The sequence below is a fragment of the Saccostrea cucullata genome, unplaced genomic scaffold (assembly GCF_032062105.1).
Source record: "Saccostrea cucullata isolate Sc308-1 unplaced genomic scaffold, CSIRO_AGI_Scuc_v1 ctg14499, whole genome shotgun sequence".
NCBI lineage: Eukaryota > Metazoa > Mollusca > Bivalvia > Ostreida > Ostreidae > Saccostrea > Saccostrea cuccullata.
Window position 1 is genome coordinate 1 of NW_026919672.1, and position 15,595 is coordinate 15,595.

General features: G+C 33.3%; 2 protein-coding genes across 2 annotated transcripts; one reads left to right on the plus strand and one right to left on the minus strand.

The window, feature by feature from the left end:
* Nucleotides 1–2,049: 2,049 nt before the first annotated feature.
* LOC134235830 (uncharacterized) lies at nt 2,050–4,751 on the plus strand. The gene is made up of 5 exons (XM_062718003.1): nt 2,050–2,140; nt 2,726–2,881; nt 2,983–3,036; nt 3,272–3,313; nt 4,538–4,751. The coding sequence occupies exons 1-5, from the start codon at nt 2,050–2,052 to the stop codon at nt 4,729–4,731; spliced, it is 537 nt and encodes a 178-aa protein (XP_062573987.1). The 3' UTR covers nt 4,732–4,751.
* Nucleotides 4,752–5,930: 1,179 nt separating this feature from the next.
* Nucleotides 5,931–8,948, minus strand: LOC134235841 (putative nuclease HARBI1). Its single transcript, XM_062718011.1, has 4 exons — nt 8,546–8,948; nt 6,852–6,967; nt 6,572–6,683; nt 5,931–6,463 (listed from the first exon to the last, which is right to left on the minus strand). Exons 1-4 carry the CDS (start codon nt 8,946–8,948, stop codon nt 6,087–6,089), a joined length of 1,008 nt encoding a protein of 335 aa, XP_062573995.1. The 3' UTR covers nt 5,931–6,086.
* Nucleotides 8,949–15,595: the final 6,647 nt, after the last annotated feature.

Here is a 15,595-nt window from a genome sequence, read left to right on the forward strand (position 1 = left end):
TGGAAGCATCCTTGTATAATGTAGATTCTAAATTGTTCAAATAATGACCCCCGGGGGAAGGGTGGGGCCACAATGGGGAATCAAAGTTTTATATAGAAATATAAAGGAAAAATCTTTGAAAATCTTCTTCTCAGGAACCACTGGGCCAAAAAAGCTGAAACATATGTGCCCATGGAAGGATCATGGGGTAGTGTAGATTTCAAAATGTCTAAATTATGATCAGTGGGGTAGGGTGGGGATGCATTATCTATAACAAGGGGGAAATCTCGTAAAGAACAGAATGGTCAAAGCTTCTCAGGTGAGCGATGTGGCCCATGGGCCTCTTGTTTTCTAAGCCATAGCTCATAATTATGATTAATTGAGGCCAATAAAAATAAATTTTATAAACAATATATTTACATTCAGTGTAATTTTCTTAATGAAATCCATTAGAAATTCACGACGTTCAAAGAAGACGGTACGGTTTAAGCTATATTGTGCCCTAAAAATTTAATGTTCTTAAAAAGTTATGAAATTGGCATTAACAATGGTTGAATAGTTGAATATGATAACTCATTAAAGAATATGCCATGAAGAAGAGCCTTTCTTGAAATATGACGTCATTAATTTGGTACATTTTTAAGCTTAATGCAGAAAAGCTTCAAAATGACTTTTTTTCTGCTAATTTTCCTTTAGAAAATAGAGTCTGCCACCGTCGCCCGCTTTAAGTTTTGGATATATTGTGCAAACAGCTATGAAAAATTACATATCTCAAAATCTTTCCGGGCGACGGTGGCAGAGTATGTTTTCTAAAAGAAAATTCCACTGAAAATTGATGTCTTCTGCAACTTTTGAAGAAAATACGGGAAAATGCACAAAATAATGACGTCACGATTAGCATTTAGAAGGTCATGTGAGAAAACCATTTGTGTATTCTTACTGCAAAGAATTCCTATGTTTCAGAAAGAATGAATTTTAATTTCGTATATCACTTTCATATTTTAGAAAAATATAGGGCTTTATTTGTATTGAAACTGTACCTTCTTCTTTCTATAACACACGCCAAACCTTGTCACCGCGCGTTAGAATACACAGTAGGAACTACATGCATTTTCAATACTCTAGAAACATCAAATTTTAAAATGTTTTATTGCAATTTAATGAAAAATTATAACCCTGAAAAATCAACGTAATGTGCATTAAGAATTAATTTGTTACTTTTTTCCTCGCAATGTTTGTTTGCGTTATTTAACTTTGCAACATCATTTAACGTCATTTGACGTCACAATCGGCTCTTACATCTATTAACCACAGCAGTTTTGAAGGGAAATAAATTCACATTAAAGATTAACGAAATAAGCAATTATTAAGAAGGAAAATAAGAGATTGTAAATATAAGCATTGAATTCATATTTTTGGATGTCTTCGGCCCTATAACACACCTGGCCGTGCCGACAAATTATCTTACCGCGCTAATATACAGTTTTTTCAATGGGTGGCACTGTAGCTCTCCGGTCTATCAATATATATTTACATTCAGTGTAATTTTCCTTACGAAATCCATTAGAAATCCATGACGTCCGAATCTCTATCACACACGCGAAACCTTGTCACCGCGCGCTAGAATACACAGTCGGAAGCATATGCATTTTCAATATACTAGGAACACCAAAATGTGAAATGTTTTATTTCAATTTAATGAAAAACTATAAACCTAAAAGATAAACATAAAATTAACCTAATATGCGTTTAAAATTAATTTGTCACTTTTTAATTCCTCGCAATGTTTGTTTGCGTTATTTAACTTTGCAACGTCTTTTAACGTCACTTGACGTCACAATCGGCTCTTACATCTATTAACCACGGCAGTTTTGAAGGGCGCTAAATTCACATTTAAGATTAACGAAATAAGCAATTATGAAAAAGGAAAATTAGAGAATGTAAATATATAAGCATTGAATTCATATTTTTGGATGTCTTCGGTCCTATAACACACCTGGCCGTGCAGACAAATTGAATTTCAATGCTTAAAAGGAAACAGAAAAGAGGAAAAACAAAATCATAAATTTAATGTTTAAGTCTTGTTTTTCTAGACAATTCACGAACAGCAAGAGAACGCCAGAGGAGTGCAGAAAAAAGTATAACAATGCGAAACAAAGGAGTAAGTGAATTTAATTTCTGCAAACACTTATGTGTTCTAAACACCTACATGTCAGCTAGATCTAAATTAGTTTTCTAGTTTAGTTTGTATTCTTAGTAAGTCCATTCTCAGTAAGAATTTTAGTTAAAAAAAAAGAGAGAGAATATGTTGTATTATCACCATGATCACTGGCTTCAGTTTAAGTTCTCACCTGCAACCTTTCTTAAATCAAGAATTTGTTAACCATTCAATACAACAGTATAATCTTAAATAAAATTCAAAAAGACGTTGCTTTTTGTTTTATAATCTCTTTTTGTTAATGATAGGATTTTCTGTGAACTACACAATTTTAATTGACTACTTCATACACAGTAGATATGAGACATTTTAAAAAACCTTAATAACCAATTTACAATGTATTTACTGACTCAGCATTTAGATATCAAACGAGTTTTAAGTCAACAATAAGCCTAGGGTTATAGGGGTTCAAAACTGATGAAATTTTAATTTGAATGTAAATAACAAATATCTTGCTCATGTACACTCAACCTTTATAGCTCAGACATGCCATATATTATTACTAAAGCATGTTTTTACTTTCAACAGCCAAAGAAAAAATAGATTTCCTTAAGAAAGAATGTAGAAAGACAGGTGGCGGACAGGGGGCTGAAGTGGAACTCTCAGAGGCAGAGGAGGTACTCCTGCAGAGACAGGATGGTAGGCCAAGCATCTTTGGCCTAGAGGCAGGATTTGACAGTGACAGTAAGGAAGACAAGAACCATGTTCTCTGTACATTGTAACTATCTTACTTAACAATAGAGTATGTGAATTTGATCACTACTACACTCTTGTTTTCATTTCAGTTGTAGTTTTAACTACCGATAACAAAGAGTGCGAGAAAAGTCAGGATGTTGCTTGTGAGTAAATGGTGAAAATATGAAACACATACATATCCCATTTTTCTTAAGATAAAATGGCAATATAATTAATACTCATAAATTTCTCTTAAAAACAATGATCGTTGCAAACTTTAAATCAGTTTGAGTCGGAAATTAAGGGATGTATGAATTGTGACTGGAAATAAAATGATACTCAATTGCTTCATTTGTTAATCTTTGTTTGCAAACATTAAATTTTTCCTTTATTTTTTAGCAGCACCACAGACTGAAACCTCAAAAGATAAAGAAAGCAGAGGTAAGATAACTTGCTTGACCAAGGTTGCACCTTTTTAGCAAACCTTAGCAGTAAGTTCTGGCTTCAGGGCATGAAACTTAGAATAGCTCACTTTTAATCTCAATCTCATTTTTAGTAAACAAAGGAATTGATACTAGAAAAGTGAGACTTAGATCAAAAGTGAGTTCATTTAAGTTTTATTTCCCCTGGGCCTAGAGCTTTTCTGATCACCTGCCAACCTGTGTCTAATGGTTTGTCTATCTGTCTGTCTGTAAAATTCTCATGTCTACTGATGGTGCTTTGAATGCCTTTACTTTCCACATTCTTTATAAGCAAAATACCTGTGAAATGTAAATATATGCAGATGATGGGTCCCATCTTTATAAAGAGAAATGATAGAGGAATAATTTAATACCTGCACTAAGTATGTCATATAACCTGAAATATTTACATTTGCATTATTCTTTCTTAGATGAACTTATTGGAGAAAAAATATGTTCAATTCTATTTGTGAACTTTATATGGGGGTCAGAGGTCATATATTTCTGTCTGTTTTCGGAACTACCAAGTTTAATATTAAAAACTCATTCCATAGTAAGATTATTCTCAGTGCGGATCATTGTTCTTACATTATAAACACAGAATTCTTGTACGAGCCTGAAGAACATCATTGTAAAGTTTAAATGTTGGAGCACAACAAACTTTTAAACCAAACAGCTTATAGGCCCCCAGGGTCATTGCGTGTCACATCATAGCAATACAGCGGCCATTCGTGTAATAAATACAGTTTTATTCGGAATTTGTCTCAAATATAAATATAAGTAATAAACAACAATGTTAAAAAGTTCACTGGAAAATAAACTTTTAGTTGGTGTGTGATCAAATCTACTGAGAAGCCCTTCGGGTTTCACAGGATTTGATCACTTGACTAACTAATAGTTCATTTCCCAGAGAACCTTTTTAACATTGTTGTTTATTTCTTGAACCATAAGGACCACACTAGGTTCTTTAAGAATTAAGGTATTATTTTTATCTTTTTTCTGGATGTAATTAAGGGTTGTTCATCTCACCAAATCCCATAAAGCCTCAAGATTTAAAATTGATAACAATTAACAACTTGCATTTATATTTCAGACTTCTTTATGCACTCAAAGTTTTAAACCAATGAAATGATATACCCCGGTATTTTCAAACCTAAAGGTATGAATTTGAATTTGTCAAATTTATCTTATGTTTTATTTTAAGGTACTACATGTAGTAAAGTCAGCGAGAAGAAAAAGATAGATGAGAGAAAAGAAAACATCTTGGAGGACTCGAAAAGAATTCGACTAGAACAAAGGAAATTAGAGTTAGAAATGATTAAGATCGAGAAGGAAATTAAATTAATTGATACAAAACAGAGGTTTTATGACATGAAATTGAGTTTATCTGAGCCTTAAGGTCAAGATCTAGTAAATAAGTTAAGGAGATTCTTCTTCCGGGGTATCTTATTAACTCAAAAGTAGTCATGTAAAGTACCAATATGATATAAAAACCAAAAGTTTTGTCCATTCAATAAGAGGGGAAAATATTTTTGTTACTGGATTTTTACTCAAATCTTATCTCAGAAATCTTAGCTTTCAAAGACTGTAAGATTGGCAGTTGTTTGGAAAATCATATTTTAATATTTTTTATATAATTTTAGACTGAAGTCAATTTTAATTAATTTCAGTTACTGCAAAATTTTTTTAAGCCTTTGATTGTTTAAAAAAGCCGTTAAAATTCATATATAAAGTTTTGGTAAAAATTATTGGAGTCAGAAAACTATGTATAAAAAAGTATTTATCATGATATGCTTGACAAATTGAGACAAGTTCTTGTACAAAATATAATTGGTTACTTAGTGTAAAATACTTATTTTTTCATTAGGATTTGGAGATGCTTGGAATTGTCAAAATATTACAAACAAAAATATATATATATATATATTTTTTAAAAGTTTTAAAACAAAGATTAATTATTGTCAACAAGAATGTGAGGTTTTTCTCCTTCTTCAAATTGTTTTGTTTATAGATATTTAACAAATTAGCTGTGCATGCAATCCTATTTAATGAAATCAATTCCATTCAAGTATATTCAATCGATTGCATAATATAGATTACACTGTAAGTGCACATTTATTAATCATTGTAAAAGGGGATATTTACTCACATTCCTAAGGAGAGTAGATTTTGTTTTTGTAGTTTTGTAGCTAAGTGGAGGTTGAAGATGAGTACCATTTTACTTTAAAATGTCCACTTTTTCATGAGTACAGGATAGTGTATATTAAAAAGTATTTTAGGTTTAGACCTAGCATGTATAAACTACATGTATTACAATTATGATCAACTGAAAATGTGAGTTAAGGTAGCAATATAGGGAAGTTCCTTCAAACATGTAAAAAAGCAGAAGCACTTGGGGATTCACATCTGTACACTAAGGATTTTTTTAAGAACGTTTAGTTGGAAATATTGTGTACACGCAATGTTATCTTAAAACAAGTGTATGAAGATATTTCATTTATTTATATTCCTTCTGAGCTGACATTCTGTATTTTATAATAAGTTATCTGACTATGTTATCTGAAAAGTCATATGACTACATTTGAGTTAAGGAATAAATAAACAAACTGTTGATAAGTTGTCTGGAGAATTATTTATATCTGTACTCTCTTTAACAGCACACTGTGCAAGTATATTTGCTGTATATGTCAGAAAGATATTTACATCATTAATCAACCATTAATTCAATAGTCAAAGAGTCATGATAATGGCACCTAGGAGAAGAAGGTCCTCACAATGTGAGCCCTCATGGCATACCCATCACCCCCAGCAGGGCAAGGGTCAACATCATTCACCTGCTGCACAACATTCTGCTGGGCTTCCAGCACCTCACCCCTCTCTATCCCATAGTTGTGTAGGGTAACTGCAGCCTTTATATACATAACCGCCACATCTGGTTTTGTGCGAAGAAGATACAAACATTGGAACCTCTTTTTCAGAAAGCCAAATGTCTGCTCTATGAGCACTCTGGTCCTACATAATGAATTGTTGTATCGCTTTTCACTTTCATTTGCAGGATTTACAAAAGGCGTCATGAGAAATGGGCGGCACTGGTAACCTGAATCACCAAGTAGAAGGCCATCATGGTCACCTGACAAAAACAAATCATTTCGAATATGTTTCTTGCATGTATGCACCATTGCAGACAGTTAACTACCATGAATGTAGGTAAATTGTAAAAGTCATGTTTCCTTTATACCTTGTTCAAATTGCTGACATAATGCAGACATTTTAAATATCCTGTTGTCATGAGTAGCCCCTGGCCAGTTACAGCTGATGCTTTTGATTTTAAAAGAGGGATCACAGACCATCTATAAGAAAATGAGGGAGTGGGGAGTGTAAAAATGATACTTCCTAAGAAGTTTTCTTGATTGTTTATTTGATAAAAGTTTATGATATCAGTAAACATAAGAAATATTTAGTGGTTTATTGGTGATGTCAAAAGAATTTATGAATTATCTAAACTGATGCAAAGGTACCTGGACATTTAGAGAATGGTACTGCTTTCTGTTGACAAAATCTGCTTCCTGGGGCCCAGATGGTTTGGTTATTCTTATGTGCGTTCCATCTATGCAGCCCAATACTCTTGGAAATCCTGTTAATTGGGGAATTAAGAAAATTTGGCTTGTTAACATTGCACTACATGTATACTTAGTAAAATGAGAAGTGGTCTTTTTAGGGGTATTATTGTACTGTATACAATTTATAACAATGATAATTTTATTAGAAGCTTATCTTAATGTTGATCCACTGATTCCCCACACTCCACCCACCTAACACACAAACAATCTCCTGTGAATTCTATACTTTTTTCAGTGTTAAAGTAGCATTAGAACAAGACTTAGAGGAAGGATATGGAGATAATGAACAGTATTCAATATCAAAGTCCATAAAACAATACAAAATAGGAGCAGAGCAAACACGGACCTCCAAAACATCAGAGGAGTGAGTATCCCCTGCTGACCAGTCACACCCCTTGTGTGCTCCTTGTCATGATCAGGAAATAATGTAAAAAATCTGTCATCAATTCAGTGTATAAATAATGGACTAACAATTAGTATGAAAAACGTCAGTCAGCCTTTGTCTCAATGATAAATTGTATTTGCTGACAAGGTCTTTGTATCGACCATAGAATTTATGAAATGATGACTTTAAACGAGACTGTTGATATTCTTGTTTCATCAACTTGCTTGTTAATAATTTACCTTATTTGAGAAATTGCTCATTCGTAGAGAATGCACTTGCGTATCGAATCAACTGAGATATATATACTCCGTATGCAGGTGATGAAGGTATATTGCTGCATAAGTAAGGGAAGTTACTGATAGAAAAGTTAAGGTCATCAGGTTTATCATATAGGTTGGTTGTTAGATTACCATTGACGTCTTTTTCAAGTAAAATATCCCAGTATGAAACAGATGTGTCAGAGTCTGTGGTATCTTTTATCTCAAGTTCACCAGGATATATCGTATTGACGTAGGAATGGTAATTACCATTGTTAATTGACAATACGTCATCTATCTATCTAAATATCGAGTTGATGGCCACAGCAAGTGTTTTCTTCTTTTCACCATCTTCACGCATTAGATTTTGCACAAATTCTGCTTCATATGAATGTAAAAATAGGTCTGCTAATAACAGAGGGCAATTGGTACCCATGGGAATTCCAATAGATTGTTGGAATACCTAGTCTAACTTAAGAGTTATTTCCCTTTAGATGTACCAACCTCTAGCAAATACAGATAATAACAATAAACTCCAACTTGACTTGAATCAAGCTTTTCTCATTGCAATATGGCTAAGTCTTCAAAAAATGTAAGCAATGATTAAGGTTTGCAAATTTTTCTTAACTGTTGATATTCTTAATCATTGAATCATTTATTAGAACAGGGAATTGTTTTGTTTTCAGAATGTAATGAATTAGTCATATGACAAATATTAAATTGACATAATACTAATTAAACAAGAAAGCAGCAATAATATACATGTAATTTTTTTTTCAGTTCGGGCATACCTAGTTCCCCCTATAGCCTCTACCACGCTCACAGGTAAATGCTTTGATTTTATGAAAGAGTAAAGAAGTATATGATCAAAAGTTGTCTCCCTTTAGTCGTGTCATATATTATAATCTATTGTTTTTCTATATAGTCAATGTATATTATTCTTTAGAAACCTGAAATATGGGAAAATTCTACCATGACTTGACGTGCCCGGTCTCCTCTAGGAAATGAAATAAACTGTGGTGCCAATTCCGCAGTGAGTGAAGATACACGCCTAATGCACCTCCCAGCTGTTGACCTCGATATCTTGATATCATCACCAACTAGGATATGAGTGGCACCCGTTCCGAGAAATCTTAGGGTCACCAGCACCTGAAGAAGGGGTGGCACAGGAATGTTCCTCTGCGTTGGTGATGATAAGTCAGGCAGTCGTCGCAGGAGATCCATTATAGTGTCTGGGTGAAAACGATATCTTGCGAAAACTTCATCTGCAGTCAATTCCTCAAGTGGGTTGGATCTGTCGCGAAAATTACGTGGAATACGTTGCCTTTGAACTAATTGCCTGTGTGCAGCCATTCTTGAAAGAAGCAGACGACACTTGGAGCCAAAATTGAAATCTCGAGTAAGCTCTTTAGCTTACTCGAGATTTAAGCAATACATACTCCATTTGGAGTATGTATTCTGTACTCGAAAGTTTTATAACCTATATTTCGAGTATGTGCTCCGGCTCCAAATTTCGAGACAGCTTTCGAGCTAGATTTGGAGCCGGAGCTGGAGCCAAGTTTTATAACCCTGAAATATTTCGAGCCATACTCGAAACCTCTAAATTCGAGCCAGAGTTGGAGCTGGAGCCCGAGTCAAGGTTTATAACCTCCTAGCCAGGTCCTCCAACAATCTATTGGAACTCCCATTGGTACCAATTGCGCCCCGTTATTAGCAGACCTATTTTTGTATTCATAAAAAGCAGAATTCGTGTAAAATCTTATGTGTGAAAAAAAGAAAACACTTGCTGTGGCCTTCAACTCGACATTTAGTTATATATCGACGAAGTACCGTCAATTAACAATGGTATTTTCCCTTCTTATGTCGATACGATATATCATAGTGAGCTTGAGATGAAAGATACCACGGAGTCTGGACTTCTACACATCTGTTTCATATTTCGATATTTTACTTGAAAAGACGTTAATGGTAATCTAGCAACCAAACTCTATGATAAACGTGATGCCTATCGTCAATTTTTCTTACTTATGCAGCAATATACGTTCATCATACGTAATTTACATATCTAAGTTGATTAATTAGATGCGCAAGAGCATGCTCTACGTATGAACTATTTCTACAACGAGGCCAATTTTTGACAAACAACTTGATGAAACAAGAATTTCAGCAAGCTTGTTTAAAGTCACCATTTCGTAAGTTCTATGGTCGATACAATGACCTTGTCAGCAAATACAATATAACTCATTCTTCAGTACTGAGTTCAGAAGTGTGACCAAAGGGTTATTTTTTAAAAATAATCAATTTCATAATTTATGTATATTAATTAAGTCAGTACCCTTCCTGCTTCTGAAAAAAATTGAAGGGAAGATAATCTGAAGTCTTAAAGAGGAGATAGGTGTCCAAATGTACAAGCATGTCTGAAATTTTATGTACGTAACTTGGTGTCCACAGTGACTGTTTTTTAGAACAATAAGCTATTCTTTTCTGGTGAATCCTTTTTGAAGTATATAAACACTAGTTTGCATGTTTTATTGCATGACTTATTTCTGCCTTATTCCATTACAATTAGAAAATATATCCAAGAATACCAATGGACACCGTTACTTACATAAGCACTAAACAAGTAACATGTTACTAGAATTTAACAAGTTGTTAAAATATGAAAATAATGTAATCAATAAGGTATGATGAAATCATGTTTAATGTTATATTAAATTTAAAAAGTCACAATTTTTATTTCTAGTTTCAAAAAAGGAGAAATTATGTAAGTAACATGGACACCTAACTCCGAATCGGGCTTTAAAAAGGAACAAAAAAATAACAAGACAATCGAACACTTGTCTTTAATACTTTTAATATTTCATTTCAAACCTTAATAATAGACAAGCTTTCAAAGAGAATTAATGCAGACAAGTAAATTGTCAGATGAATAACTAAATATCCTAGGTCTTCTATTTTGAGTCTTGGATCTTTGTGTCATTGTTACGAACATAATTCAGTCATTTCTTGTAAATCTGAAAGAAAAAAATATATATATAACAAAAAACAACATTATGTAATCAACACATATGCTGTTTAATTATATTTATTATATATCTTTGATAAAATCAGAAAGAAGGCAATTAAAGTACAAATTATGTCACTACTTCAAGTTTTCGTGTCTCTGTTACGAACGTAATTGCGTGAATGATATGGCAATATTAAAACAAACATTCAATAAGTATTCATCCTTTGATAAGAGCAGAACAAAACTAACAAATATAGAATAAAATATAGTACAATATAACTTTATCATTAATAGATTATACAAATAATGCAAAAACACATGTTCGTAACAAAAGACGCGAATCAAAAGTCAAATGTTAAACCGAAAGTTCTCGACTTGGACAGATTTATGCATTTTGTATGGTCATAAGAGACATATTTCAGTTTCTGATTAATAGCTACATGGTATAAAGATACAATGACTGTATTTATGTGTTAAACATTCACTAAAATTGATACAATATGAAAATACTTACCGAATCTATTATGTTCGTAACTTCTTTTTTTCCACATGGACACAATGAGCATCGCCATGTTTTTTAGCAGACAGCTGCGCAACCTTTCTACTTTCGTTTTTAATTTATAATTACACCACTGCTACGGACTTTTTGAGCCAAACTTATGATTCATTGGCTGTTATTTTAGCGATCATACTGAAAGCTATTATGTTCGTAACGGTCAAGACACCAAACATTTTACAATCAGAGATCATTTTAAAATTACAAAAAGAGCTGAGTTATGTTCATGAAGCATATTGTTAAAAATAATTTATCACACGTACTCATTAATTTAAAACAGAAACTGAACTTGACAAATTATTTAATGTTTGTAGAGAGGTGTTAAAAAGTTTAATGCACATGGACACCATGCGTTACGAACATAAACCACAAATTTTTAAGTTCAGAAAAAAATAATTAAGATAATTTTAGCATGTTTGACAAAATAAATGTATTATTTCATTTATATGCTAAGATAATGTACACAAATATCATGCCAAGTTATTTTATTTTTAAATAAAACAACATCTTTATGCCTATTCGAAAATTATGTCACATTTTCTGCATCTGAAATCCCCTAAATGCAATACAACAATGATCAATAATTTTTTTATTCCTCAACTCATATCCATAAAACTATTTATACTATATCCTTACACAAGTATCAAATCATATCAATATCAATCTATCTGCTTACACTTTATTTATTGGAAAATAAAGGAGAAAAGAAATACATTTTAAAAATTCACCAGTATTGAAGAATGAGTTATATATCATTGAGTCAAATGCTGACGTGCGTTTTTCATACCAATTGTTAATCCATTATTCATACACTGAATTGACGACGGATTTTCCCGTTATTTCCCGATCATTACATGGAGAACACGGCGGGTGTTACCGGTCGGCTGGGAATGCTCACTCCTCAATGGCACCTGATCCCACTTCTAATGTTTTGCAGGTCCGTCTTTGCTCTGCTCCAATTTGTATTGTTTTATTGAATTTTGGTCTTGACCCAAGGTTATTCTAGGTCAATTGGAGGAACCTATTTTTATATCCCGCACTTGAAAAGCGGGAGGGTATATAGTAATCGGGATGTCCGTCTATCCGTCTATACGTCCCACAGGCACTTGTTTTGTATACGGGGTACCCCTACTTATACATGCCACAAGGTACCTAACTCTTTTTCAGGCATCTCCGCTGCAAGCTCGTATATTTTTTAAACATATCAAATTAAAACCTACTTTACATGACATCGTTCGCTTTAAGAAACTTTTTTCTTGTTAATTAAATCGTTTCAGACATGTATGGCCGAGCCTCTTTATTGTAAACCACTCATTTCTCGAATATGACCTCGATACATTACAAGACTTTTATCAGGAAACAACTTCCGGTTGAGGGTACGATAAAACCAGAGGCTTCCTAGTATTCCATTCCGATGTCTCTGGTTTTATTCTTAATCTGTAACCCTAACTGAAACTACTTGTACCCCAAGAAAAGTCTATAAAAGTATTCGAGGAATAAATGAGTAATTTATAATAAAGAAGCTCGACCAAAAACGTATAAAACGTTTTTATTGACAAGTAAAAAGTCACATGAAGCGAAGGATGTCATTTTAAAGTAGGTTAATGATTGATTTTTTAACAAAATACGATTTTGAAAATGAGTTAGGTGCCTTGTGGTAAAAATATGTAGGGGGTACATGTATACCCCGTATACAAAAAAAGTACCTGTGGTTCGGTCGTCCGTCTGTAATGCTTCGGGGGTACTCATGTCTTATCCGCAACTCCTCTAATATCACTAAATGAAATTTGATGAAACTTTCACATTGTCATTCTGCACCTTCTATTTCACTTGTTGATCCGACACATATTTTTCGTTTCCCAAAGCATAACATGGACACTGCCATTATTTCCATACTAGTGGCGGGGGTATCATTTATCCCTGCTTGAAAAGCTGAAGAATATATAGTAATCGGGATGTCCGTCCGTCTGTCTGTCTATCTGTACGTCCGTCTGTTACGCTTTGGGCTACCTAGCTATCTCATATCCGCAACTTTCTGATGCCTCAATCACTGAATGAAATTGATGAGACTTTCAGAGAATCTTAATTACATAATGCAATTGAGCACCATCTACTTTACTTTTTGATCCGAAACATATTTTGGGTTTTCTGGCTACAGCAAAACATAGATTTTGCCACTATATTCATTTTCATTTTCATTTTTAGACAGGGTCATGAGGCCTCAAAACGGAGGCCGTGGGGAGGGGGGAAACATGAATTAAATCTAAACTATGCGAAAGATTCCAGAAATTGTTTTTATCAAAATATAAACATTCTGTATCAAACTGAAGAAAGTGTTAAGAATTTTTTCTAACTCAAATTAATGTTGTTTTTTTTTTGTTTTTGTTTTTTATTTTTTTTAAAGAAAATATTAATTGCAAACGCACTAGTGAACAAAGTGCTCCCCTGCGTAGTATTACGACTGCCTAAGCATAAATTATGTAACTTCCGAAAAAATATTAATTCGGACCTGGTGAAATTCGGACAGTTCAAAAAGGTTATTAAACTTTGCAACTACTGAAATGTATATTTCAAATAAATTGAAAACGTGAATTTATATTATTCACAGTTTAGTTTTACCATGTTACTAAAAAATTAAGTTGTTATCAAAACTCGTAAAAAAAATCACATTTGTGAAGTCTAGCACAAAGATTATTTTGGCCCCGTCTTTCAGTACTGTCTCAGTGCTTTGATTATCTCTCTCTTACAAACTTCTATACATAAGCAACTAAAGCATCAGCATTTTCCATTGTGTATGTCAATATACATGTACGTTGTCTCCAGGTCAATATACATGTACGTTGTCTCCAGGTCAATATACATGTACGTTGTCTCCAGGTCAATATACATGTACGTTGTCTCCAGGTCAATATACATGTACGTTGTCTCCAGCATCTGTGACATGACGTCTGATACAGAAGTCAAAAAGTCGGCCATTTTCATATAAATGGACAATAAAGAAGAAATAGAGGGTATTTAATGAAGAGAATGGACGGGTAATGTTTTACGATCCCCTCTTATCCAGCAATAAGACCATCAACAGAGGATTACTGAGAGCTGTGTCAGTCATCTGTATAAACTGACCGAATAATGTACCTAGATTGTTGATTGTCTGGATTCTATATTTCGATAGAATGTGTACAGGCGCGTAGCCAGCATGGAAATGAAGTGTACGCAGAAAACGGTCAGGGGTCTGGGGGCCGCCCTGAGACCCCCAGTGGGTCCAGGGCGAAGCCCTGTTGGGGGCCCAGGGGGCGAAACCCCCCGGAAGCTCCTGGATTTTACGAAATTTGTCAGTCATTTTCCCGTAAAAGAAAACACGATAATATCACTTTTCTCGAGCAAACACTTAGCTAAGTAATAATGCTTCCATGGATACTTCAGGAAGAGAACGATAATTTTATCAAATTAATTTACGGATATATTGGCATTGGGAAAAATTTTTTTAAGTGTGACAAGATGAAACAGAGTAGTAATTTTAATATTGTTATCATTGGAGTTTAAATTATATTTCAAAATATAAACTGGGGCGGGGGTGTCTTTTGATTATCTTTATATTTGATAGCTGAAACAATTTGAGAATGCTTGAATAATATAATTCTATAAATTGGTAACATCATTAAAAGAAGCTATATTATTATTATTTACATCGTTCAACATAATTTAAACTTTACCATTTTTCTTTTAACGACATTTATTCATTACCTCAACGGAAATTGAAAATCTTGTATAGTCGCCCTTAACCCTTTTTCTTTTAATCAATGTCTCTTCATCAAATATTTTCCCGGATAATCAGGATTAAGCGGATTAACAGTTGAGCATTTTGGTTCAACAATATTTTCTTCCCCAAGAATGTTTAAAGATGTTTTTGCAATTGATTTTATAAAAGAAGTTGAATTTGATTGTACAGACACATGAGACATGCTGAACAAAATTTGAATCGAAACAATAAGACGCAAAATAATATGCCTCTTTTTCCCCGAATAAGTTTCTCTCTTTCTTTTTTTTCTTTCTTTTTTTTTTGTCTCTTTCTTTCTTTCTTTTTTTTTTTTTTGAAAATGATGTGTACGCACTTGCGTACTTGCGTATAGGCAGCTACGCGCTATTTTACATTGGTTTAATACTAATTTGAGAAAATGCACGATTAACCTCCTTTTCCATGAGCTTTGTAAAGTGCAAAATTGACTTAAATAAAAAAATTAAAAGGTTTTCTCAATAAATAAACATAAAACTGCCTCTTCCTTAGACCGGGCAAAAAACTTGAAGACGTTGCATTATAATTGTGCAGAGCTTTTGAATTTGGAAACAAGTAAATTTGACAATTTCTAGTTTTTTTCATGAATACATTTCAAGGTCGTTCTTTGTCTTTTACAACTAATCTATAAAAATTATAATTAT

Bases quoted from the DNA above. Each gene is read 5' to 3' on its own strand.
- LOC134235841 (XM_062718011.1), bottom strand. From the start codon at position 8,948: ATGGCTGCACACAGGCAATTAGTTCAAAGGCAACGTATTCCACGTAAT. The intron at 6,968-8,545 runs GTTTCTAAAGAA...CCCAATTAACAG, and splicing joins AGAATTTTCCCATATTTCAG to GATTTCCAAGAGTATTGGGC. The intron at 6,684-6,851 runs GTACCTTTGCAT...ATTTTCTTATAG, and splicing joins ACCATTCTCTAAATGTCCAG to ATGGTCTGTGATCCCTCTTT.
- LOC134235830 (XM_062718003.1), top strand. From the start codon at position 2,050: ATGTTTAAGTCTTGTTTTTCTAGACAATTCACGAACAGCAAGAGAACG. The intron at 2,141-2,725 runs GTAAGTGAATTT...TACTTTCAACAG, and splicing joins TAACAATGCGAAACAAAGGA to CCAAAGAAAAAATAGATTTC. The intron at 3,037-3,271 runs GTGAGTAAATGG...TTTATTTTTTAG, and splicing joins GAAAAGTCAGGATGTTGCTT to CAGCACCACAGACTGAAACC.